The following is a 10,797-nucleotide window of genomic DNA, read 5'->3' as shown; positions in this document are numbered from 1 at the left end:
CGCCCTCTGCTGGTTGATAAGTTATATTACACTAAATATAACATTTTGTGGCAGATTCGTCTATTTATTTATTTTATACATGCGAAACAAATACTACCAATACAAGACAAACAAGAGTAAGAATATACGTTAGTTTTAATTCATACAAATGTACTAATTATAGGGTCGTTACGGTATATTTAAACATCAATCTTGAGTTTTGCTACTCGAATCTGATGTTGACACTCTCAACTTGAATCTGTAAAACAGGGAAGTCAAGTGACATCGCAAATTCTCAAGCACCAAGAAAAGTGGGAAAAGGTTGGTTGGTCGACACGAAGCTAAATATGAACAAGACAAACTAGATCTGTAATTGCACATTAACCGTTAATTACGGTGAGTTCGTGTTCACTGTTTGACATATGATGTTTACTTGATCTTATAAAATATAGCTACACCTGTTAGTAGCTAAGTTAGCTAGCTAGTAACCCTAGCAGAGACTAATTTTCTTAAATATCTGACCCTAGCCACTTAGCTAGCTTTATTTGTTTACCCCACTGCTGCAACTGACACACTCATTTCATGATAAAGGTAAAACGATAAAAACTGGATTCACTGGGGCTCCCGAGTGGCGCAGCGGTCTAAGGCACTGCATCTCTGTGATAGAAGCGTCACTACAGACCCTGGGTCGATTCCTGGCTGTATCACCACCGGCCGTGATTGGGATTCCCATAGGGTGGCGCACAATTGGCCCTGCGGCGTTAGGGTTTGGCCACGGTAGGCCGTCATTGTAAATAAGAATGTGTTCTTAACTGACTTGCCTAGTTTAAATAAAGGTTACATTTTTGTGCACATGACAATATTGTTAACAAACAATTGAGAGGTTGAAAACGTTGGGAGAACATCTAAGCAGGCAGAGACATATGTCCTTAACATAAAACTACAAATGTACAGAACGTGTCTACCAAGTTCAACTCTATGTCAATCTAAAAAAAAAATGTTTTGCTTACAGTTCACCGGGGCCTCTGAATGCTTGTGTTGACATTGACACAGTGAATGTTTTTGACCACAGTCCAAGGCCAAGTTCCGCTATATCATCTGGATTGTTTGTGTAACTTCTGTCTGGGGCTTTGGAAGTGCTGTTTTTCCCAACCTCCGAGGGAATATGAGTTACACAGCAACAAACCAAAGACTAGAGGCACTGTCCCTTCTAAAATAACTGTTGACTAGATTCAGTTGGACCACGTTTGTCATGGGCACCACACTGAGTGAGCCTTGCATCTACGACAAGCTGTCAGAGAGCATCGATATTCTCCGCCAGTCGGGGTATCGCTATGGCATGTCGGAGAGGGAGATCGAGAAGTTTATCAAACAAGTCCTGGAGACAAACGAGCCTCGAAGAGACCCGCCACAATTCCCCATCCTTCGAGCCACTATCAAGGTAAGCTGTACACACACACACACACACACACACACACACACACACACACACACACACACACACACACACACGTGGTGGCCACAGATCATACATCAAGCAATGGGACTTACAATGTCCATCAGCTAATAATATGCCAGTCAACATATCAAAAGCACATTGCAGGGATTGACATTAAGGTTTGAAAGGCACTCGCCCAATTGGGCAAGTCAGGAGCATTTTTTTGGTTGCCGGAAGATTATGATCACTTGCCTGAAAATGTAAAGTGGCTATTCACCTACACACGGGAGGACCCAGCAAGACCAGACTACTGGAATTCTTTGCATTTTGGTTATCAGTCCAAAAATCACCTGCCCAAGGTGGAACCTCAGAGCAGGCTCAACTTGCAGGTCTACTCCGGTCACTTGCCCTGGTAATAAGGCAACCCTTAATGTCAATCTCTGCATTGATCAACCATCCTCTCACTTGTCCTCATCTCCTTACTGTAGTTTGTGGTAGCGGTAGGCTTTCTGTTGGTGGTGGTGCTGGCCTTCACCTACCCCCACACTCGGCCCCAGCTAGGTGTGATGTACACGGGGGGACACAACTGGTCCTCCCCCCTCAGCCACGTCAGACTACTAGCTCTGCCCATCGCCAAGAAGTACAACCTGCAAGGTACAGTTACAGAGGGAAAAGACCTATGTTAGACACTATTCTTAGTTGTTCACTATAAATGGATATTTGTTCCTAGCCAGTGTGTGTGTAATAACAGCTTCCGGACTGTCTCTCCTGTAGGTTTCCATGAGTGGTGGAGTGTGGGGGCTCTGCGGCAGGGCCTGGTCAACTGTTCTGGCTGTGCAGAGGTCTCCTCTGTGCTGGAGGTCCCCGAGACCCTCAGAGAGTCTGCAGCCATGCGCAGGGGGCCACAGCCTGTGCTGCTTAAGGTATGACCACCACTGAAAGTAAGCAATTCAAGTAAGCATTTCGTTGGACGATGTAAACCATGCGTGTCCCGTACATACTGTATGGCTAATAAAACTTGAAACACTAACACCATACAAATTTACTCAAATATACATTTTAGTTCAACAGGAAAACAACAATATCACTTAAAGGAAAAGTTTTTGTTAGACTGAAAATCTTAGTTAGACTGTAAAAACAACAATGTACCTGAAAGTGAGGGTTCAGTCTGCTTATTGTTTACAGGTCCATCACAGCATATAAATATTGTGCTAGTTCATTTAGCTAATGTCGGCAGTCTTTTCTGCCCTGTGCCTGAAGTATGTCCTCTGTCTTTATGCAGGGTGGGGAGTATCTGTGCATGCAGAGGCAGCAGCTAGAGGAGCTCTACTCAGCGCACTCCGGCTCCATGAGTATACTAGTGGAGAAAGACAACCTACTGTCACATGACGAGTGTTTTCCACAGGGCCCAGCAAACTTCACCCTGCTCTGGTACACACACACTAACACATATATGCTGCTCTTTAATTATTTGTTACTTTATTTTTTATTTTTGTAGGTATTTGTCTTAAAACTGCATTGTTGGTTAAGGGCTTGTGAGTAAGCATTTTACTGTACGGCCTGTTGTATTCAGCGCATGTGACAAATAAAATTTGATGTAGATACACACACTTGCGTGCAGATATGCACATGCACACACAGAGAAACCCAACCACACCCACATATGCATATGAATGAGCATGACTTAGTCATTCAGTAAACAGGTCTCAAGGAAGGAAGAAAATAAGGATGCATTTCTCAGTGTCCTCCCCTTCTTTCTCTAGGAGGTTTACATCTGTGGCCAGAGAGAAGGTGTTAAGGTGGCTGTTCCCCAAGGCTGAGCTATGTCCCCTACTGGACAGCGCCGGAACAACATTGCAGCGTTGCCTGGTCACGCATAGTGCCAACTCTCAGAGCAGAGTGAGTCGGGCCTCTAACGAAGTCCAAATAGACAAGCATGTACAGTGCCTTTGGGAAAGTATTCAGACCCCTTGACTTTTTCCACATTTTGTTATGTTATCTTTATTCTAAAATGGATTAAAACTACAAAAAATCCTCAGCAATCTACACACAATACCCCGTTATGTCAAAGCGAAAACAGGTTTTTAGATTTTTTGCAAATCTATAAAAAAATATATTTTTTAAAGGTACCTTATTTACACTAGACCCTTTACTATGAGGCTCGAAATTGAGCTCAGGTGCATCCTGTTCCCATTGATCATCCTTGATGTTTCTACAATTTGGAGTCCAACTGTGGTAAATTCAATTGATTGGACATGATTTGAAAAGGCACACACCTGTCTATATAAGGTCCCACAGTTGACAGTGCATGTCAGAGCAAAAACCAAGCCATGAGGTCAAAAAAATGGTACGTAGAGCTTCGAGACAGGATTGTTTGAAGGCACAGATCTGGGGAAGTTTGGAACCACCCAAGACTCTTCCTAGAGCTGGCCGCCAGGCCAAACTGAGCAATCGGGGGGAGAAGGGCCTTTGTCAGGGAGGTGACCAAAGAACCAGATGGTCCCTGACAGAGCTCCAGAGTTCCTCTGTGGAGATGGGAGAACCTTCCAGAAGGACAACCATCTCTGCAGCACTCCACCAATCAGGCCTTTATGGTAGAGTGGCCAGACGGAAGCCACTCCTCAGTAAAAGACCCATGACAGCCTGGGTGGAGTTTGCCAACAGGTACCTAAAGACTCTGACTATGAGAAACAAGATTCTCTGGTCTGATTAAACCAAGATTGAACTATTTGGCCTGAATGCCAAGTATCACGTCTGGTGGAAACATGACACCATCCCTACGGTGAAGCATGGTGGTGGCAGCATCATGCTGTGGAGATATTTTTCAGAAACGGACTGGTAGACTTGTCAGGATCGAGGCAAAGATGAACAGAGCAAAGTACAGAGAGCTCCTTGATGAAATCCTGCTTCAGAGCGCTCAGGACCTCCGACTGGGGTGAAGGTTTAACTTCCAACAGGACAACGACCCTAAGCACACAGCCCACACAACGCAGGAGTGCCTTCGGAACAAGTCTCTGAATGTTCTTGAGTGGCCCAGCCAGAGCCCGGATTTGAACCCGATCGAACATCCCTGGAGGAACCTGAATAGCTGTGCAGCAACATTCCCCATCCAACCTGACAGAGCTTGAGAGGATCTGCAGAGAAGAATGGGAGAAACTCCCCAAATACAGGTGTGCCAAGCTTGTAGCGTCATACGCAAGAAGACTCGATTCTGTAATGACTGCCAAAGGTGCTTCAACAAAGTCTGAATAGTTATGTAAATGGGATATTTCAGGTTTAGTTTTTATTAGCAAATTATTTATTTAATCAATTTTAGAATAAGGCTGTAACAAAATGTTGAAAAAGTCAAGGGGTCTGAATGCTTTCCGAAGGCACTGTATGTTTGTTGTTATGGTGTTTGTCTTGATTCAGCCGTGTGCTGTTACAGTGTTTTTTTGCGTGTGTGTTTTAGGGGGTGCGAGTGCTGGGCTGGCTGGTGGTAGGAGAGGGCCTGCCCACAGTTAGAGTGCTCCCTGTCCACCACTGTCAGAAACACTGCAGCTCCTTCAACCTCTGGCTGGGACCTGGAGATATGGGTGAGAAGAATACACACACACACACTGCAAGTATACTGTGTAATATTGTAAGTATACTGTGACCATTATTAGTTAATTATTTGAATCGTGTGTTTGTGCTAGGCAGTAACCAAAGCCTGATTTAGACCTATACAAATGTGCATTTAGTTTGACCTCATTGTGACCTTTGTGCTTTGACCCTGCCAGTGTACGCTGACCCGCTTTACTGGCAGATGGAGCTGTTCCCCGGCCGAGACCAAAACATAGTTTGTGACGGCTCCACTTTCTGAGGGAGGAGAGGAACAACTGAATGAGACAGAATGGGAGGAAGACGGAGGGAGAGAGTGAAACTCCACTCCAGTCCAGACATCTGCATACTGGCTGAGAATATCACTTCCTGTAGAGTCGGAGTGTGATTGGACCTTTTAACCGTCCCTTGCAGGCTAGTCCCGCCCTTCTATAGGTATGGGAAAGAACACTCACCACAGGCACAAGATAGACTGAAGAAATCTGAACACCTCTCATCTCCCCTACCCTTCTCTGGTCTAATACCAAACTCCTCTCTAGCCCCTACTTCTGCCTCTTCGTTGATATCCCTTCGCAGATCTAAGACAACTGGATGGTTGTAAGCGGGGAGAGACCACTCTCAGGCTTGGAGGTGTGTGTCTCGATGAGGAAGAGGCTGGAATGTTCCCAAACTCGGACTGTTTGCCTCAGAGGAAAAATGGAGAGAGTGACTGATTAACAGCAGAAGGTCTTGCCTCTGTTTTGTTCAGTTGAAATGTTCAAGATTGTTTTGGTTATGTTTTTTAGTTGTGATCAAATCACACAGCCACAACAGGAATAATGGGACAGTTTTGTGGCGCTGCCCTCCTCTCATCTACTCACTCTTATACCGGACCGTATTCATCACCTAAGTTCAACATGTCACTGCTAGTGTAACAATGACAGTTGGTTAGGAGGATGTATGAAATTGATTTGTCAGTTTGGTGAATTGCATTTGATTACTGAAAGTGCAGATATTGTATTTAATATATAGTTGACGATAAGTGCTTGTGCCATAATTTCAGAAAGACTGAAATGCTATTTCTTAAGGTTCTTTTCACTAACTGTTTTTGTTTTGTCACTGCTTTTTCCCATGTCATCCAGTCTCCCGCGTGAGCACTAACAAGCCAGAATTTGTTGATGTCACAGTGTTTGATGTTTTGTCACTAACGTTATAGTCCCAGTCGGTATTAGATCAAATGTTGCGGCCCTGCAATTTTCTTGTTGTTTCAACATTGCTTGCGTTCTCACTACTTAGAAAAAACAAATATTCTAGGGCTTCCCTCATGCGCCTTTACATGATGGTGCTAGCAGCCGAGTGAGTGCTACCGGCTACCGACCGGAACATTAAGCTAGCCAAGACAAACGCACACAAAAAGAAGTAGTGAGTGGCGTTACAAACGGACTATACTAAACAAGTTAAATGTCTTACCTATGATTAAATGTTTTCCACACACAGCTACCTTTAGCCTACTTAGACACCAGGTCGCCACATCTCCCACGCCGAGAATAGCCTGAAGCCACAGGGCTCTTCTTGCAGGCTCAATTTCCCTGTGTGGGAGCATTTGGAACCGTTGGTCGTGATTTTTGACCTGGTTACATGTACATTGAACAACACAGCAGATTTTCTCCATGTTTTGTTATTTCTGTCTACCAAAAAATGGATGACAAAGTTGGCTCTTTTACACTGGGGGTTATTGGGAAATAAGTTTTGTTTTCCCCAATTTGTGGGCATGGTTGAGGGGAATTCCTTATTATGTGAATAGCGACATGGACTATCGATGTTCAGAGATTTGATCCTGTTCTATTGTCAACATAATGTTTATAGAGTTTTAATCTCTCAGAATTCACCATTGTCACGTTATGGCCTTATTGTTAAGCTATATTTTAACATTTTAAATTCATCTGTTTTTCAGCTTCCCTGTTGGAGCTGTCTTCTTTTATCATTATTTATTGTTTCAAGTTCAAATGATGTCCATGTACTGGAACCTAAGCTATTAAGTGGTTATTATTGTTAATCTCTTCATGACTGTGGATGTATTGGCATGTACTACTGCCATATTGCATAATACATACTATGAATGCATCTGTTCTTTGGTAGTACACATGTCCAATTCCCTCTTTCGTATGAACTCGGAGGATAGTGCCAAAAATAGTCTATTAAAGAAGTTCGATTTTTTTTTTATATATATATATGTAAATGGCATGTTAGAAGGGTCTAGACATTTTCTTTGCGATTTCACTTGTTTTTGAGAAACTTATCCAAAATAGAATATAACGTTGCTGAGACAATGTACATCTAAGAACTGCATCACTATACTGAGAGCTTTTCCGTTTTTAAGTATTTGGATGTTTTTGGAGATTTGTTCATGTTTTTTCCAGTGCCACCATACTGCACAACGAGGAAGTGAATTGCTGGTTGGGGTAAGTTTCTCAAAAACAAATGAAATAGCAAAAAAGTTTCTGGACCCTTCCATAACATGCCATTTCTTTCCACCCATCAAAGTTCTCTGGGTGGATATAAATTAGAATCCACACAGGAAGTGGCTCTCAGGTTCTCTCTCCTGTCTGAAACCCAGTTGGGTGGGTGAGATATCTTTACCATTACATCTTCTTTGCTGCTCAAAATATAGTTGTGGTTCAAGGCCCTCGGCTTTGACCAACCAATATCATCACCTCCTTCCTAAACCTGACACATTTCCCTTGAGTTCAAGCTTGCCTTTTTCTTATCACGCCTTATAGTGCACTGTATGTCATTGCATATATTATCCTAGCTACAGATTGTATGCCAGATAATGTGATATAACCAAAGATTTTTGGGGTCCAGTAACCAAAGACTTATAATAGGTTATATCACATTAACTGGCATACTATCTGTAGCTAATATTCTCCCTGTTTTATTTTCTTTTTCTGTTAGCAAGCTCAAGGCTACTTAATTTGGTGTCCTTCAAGCAGTCCACTGTGGGTTCTTTGTATTGAAACGGGGAAATGTATATCACTGGCTTTAAATGTGATTACTTTGGTGAAAGTGGCAATTCAACCTTTTTTTATTGGCTTTGAACAATAGTTTTGTATGATCAAATTGCAATGTGAGTCAAGAATTGGACACTTGTTTTGGTTGTGTGTGCTTAATAGGTGTCATGGAAATCAACACTTTAATTTGACTATTGTATTTTTGATATCCCTTTAAATCATGATGTTATAAAATGTGCAATAATTTCCATGTTGGATCTTAAAATCAGAGCATTATATCAAATAGTTTGATTTCATGCACTCCTGTGTCGTCTCTGGCTTCTTTAATGTGATGCCAAGCTATTATCAAATCGATTACCTAACGTTTGATTGATTATGTGATTGAATTAAACCATGCAACAATTAACTCATTAATAACCTGGTGCACCATGGAAGAGTTAGTTTATATAAAGCGGCTATCTCCCAAATCCATTCTTAAATGGTGGCAGGTAGCCTAGTGGTTAGTGTTGTGCCAGTAACCAAAAGGTTGCTAGATCGAATCCTTGAGCTGACAAGGTAAAAATCTGTCGTTCTGCCTCTGAACAAGGCAGTTAACCCACTGTTCCTAGGCCATCATTGTAAATAAGAATTTGTTCTTAACTGACTTGACTAGTTAAATAAAGGTTCAATCATTTTTTTTTTAAATACACGAAGATCAATCAGTCATTAATTATTCTTTACATAATATCAGTCTCATCTGAAAGTTGTAAAATTCTTGGTTATCTGCACGAACCCAGCCTTTACTATGAATCATCCGTACACACATTGGCTCAATTATTTATTTACTAACTAATTAAACAATTACAGAATATACAATACATAATAACATTATACAGTAAATACTGTCCCTAGTGGACTAAACAAAAAGTTTGGTTATAACACAATAGATTCAGAGGAAAAGGGGAGGTTCAGAAGGAAGACTAAGGAAAGGGTCTCTATCGGACATGGGAAGCTATTCTCACAAATACCCATGCCACTAATGATCGCTCGTTCGGAGAAAGGTAATGCATTGTATTTATGTGAAGCTGGCTTCGATAGTTGAGCTGGTGGTGTGAGGCTCTGGTTTGCCCAGTTGATGTCGCCATTGTCCTTTGTAGATTCTTCCGGGTCGTTGTGGAGTGAGATGTGATTTTCTGCGTCGGTCAATGTTCTTACTAGATTTGCTACCTTTCCAGCTGCAGTCTGTAATCTAGGACTCACTTCTTGAGTGATCAATAGTTCAGAGTTCATACCATTTCAAGTGTGGAGCAAGCTCTCATGTGTTCTGGCCTGCAGGGTGGAAATTACAATTAGCCCTTTTTAAACATGAGGACCTCACAGCATTTGGAACTGAGGTGACTTTTCGTCACAGGAGCTTATATTCTAGAGTGGAAAAGGGGTTGGTTCATCATTTCCAACCAATGTCTATTCACTTGGGCGTGGCTACTGACTGGGCACAAGTTACCAAAAACAAAGATTTTCATTTTAGAAGACTAAATCACATTATCTTTTCAAAAGTATTCTTATACTTCATTAGACATTTTATCCCACATTCAGATGCAAGCCTCATAACTGAGGAACCTGTCTAAACAGAGTTAGGGTAATGTGGCTGTGTTGTCTTTCATGAGGTCACAAACATGAAACAAAACAGACCGGGTCGTAGCTGGCTTCTCCACTGACTGTTTCCACATTCTCTAAATTAAGAATAATGTTTAATTCTCCAATTCGGGAGGTAGGAGTATTTGGCGGGAGAGTCCCTTTGTCTTACTGTGACACTCTATACTGCATGTTGCAAGGGAGAAGAGGGCCTCTGCCAGGAATTTATGGAGCTGTTGCAAAAACTGCCCCCTCCTGACAGGAGGGGGTCACATCACTGCTAAAGGGCTAGCGTCATGACATCTGTCAGACGCTGAATGTTAGGATAATATTTATAAATAAATGTGTTTCCGATCTACTGTGAGTGAGGTTACTTGTCAGGTATGTTTCATTTTATTTCACCTTTTATTTAACCAGGTAGGCCAGTTGAGTACAAGTTCTCATTTACCTCTGCGACCTGGCCAAGATAAAGCAAAGCAGTGCAACACAAACACAGAGTTACGCATGGGATAAACAAACATACAGTCAATAACACAATAGAAAAATCTATATGCAGTGTGTGCAAATGTAGTAAGATTAGGGAGGTAAGGCAATAAATAGGCCATAGTGTAAAAATAATTACAATTTAGCATTAACACGAGTGATAGAGGTGCAGAAAATGAATGTGCAAGTAGAGATACTGGGGTGCAAAGGAGCAAAAAAATAACAATATGGGAATGAGGTAGTTGGGTTGTTAACAGATTGGCTGTGTACAGGTGCAATGATCGGTAAGCTGCTCTGACAGCTGATGCTTAAAGTTAGTGAGGGTGATATAAGTCTCCAGCTTCAGTGATTTTTGCAATTCGTTCCAGTCATTGGCAGCAGAGAACTGGAAGGAAAGGCGTCCAAAGGAGGAGTTGGCTTTGGGAATGACCAGTGAAATATACCTGCTGGAGCACGTGCTACGGGTGGGTGCTGCTATGGTGACCAGTGAGCTGAGATAAAGCGGGGATTTACCTAGCAAAGACTTATAGATGACCTGGAGCCAGTGGGTTTGGCGACGAATATGAAGCGAGGGCCAGCCAACGAGAGCATACAGGTCGCAGTGATATATGGGGCTTTGGTGACAAAACGAATGGCACTGTGATAGACTACATCCAATTTGCTGAGTAGAGTGTTGGAGGCTATTTTGTAAATGACATCGCCGAAGTCAAG

The 10,797-nt window shown here is 42.3% G+C and overlaps 1 protein-coding gene across 4 annotated transcripts; it reads left to right on the top strand.

The window, feature by feature from the left end:
- The first annotated feature begins 208 nt into the window (after positions 1–208).
- On the top strand, positions 209–8,677 carry LOC129843062 (bombesin receptor-activated protein C6orf89 homolog). 4 transcript variants are annotated; one of them, XM_055911831.1, is made up of 9 exons: positions 209–300; positions 571–756; positions 992–1,420; positions 1,906–2,071; positions 2,192–2,340; positions 2,700–2,848; positions 3,181–3,316; positions 4,869–4,992; positions 5,179–8,677. In XM_055911831.1, exons 3-9 carry the CDS (start codon positions 1,232–1,234, stop codon positions 5,259–5,261), a joined length of 996 nt encoding a protein of 331 aa, XP_055767806.1. In that variant the 5' UTR covers positions 209–300; positions 571–756; positions 992–1,231; the 3' UTR covers positions 5,262–8,677. The 4 variants fall into 4 exon arrangements, with proteins under 4 accessions (XP_055767806.1, XP_055767793.1, XP_055767798.1 ...); XM_055911818.1 differs by having other exon boundaries at positions 225–375; XM_055911823.1 differs by lacking the exon at positions 571–756 and having other exon boundaries at positions 225–375.
- The last annotated feature ends 2,120 nt before the right edge of the window (positions 8,678–10,797 follow it).

This window comes from Salvelinus fontinalis, chromosome 3 (assembly GCF_029448725.1).
Source record: "Salvelinus fontinalis isolate EN_2023a chromosome 3, ASM2944872v1, whole genome shotgun sequence".
Classification (NCBI taxonomy): domain Eukaryota; kingdom Metazoa; phylum Chordata; class Actinopteri; order Salmoniformes; family Salmonidae; genus Salvelinus; species Salvelinus fontinalis.
The sequence above is the reverse complement of the archived record's forward strand: the minus strand, read 5'-3'. Positions and strand labels throughout refer to the sequence as shown.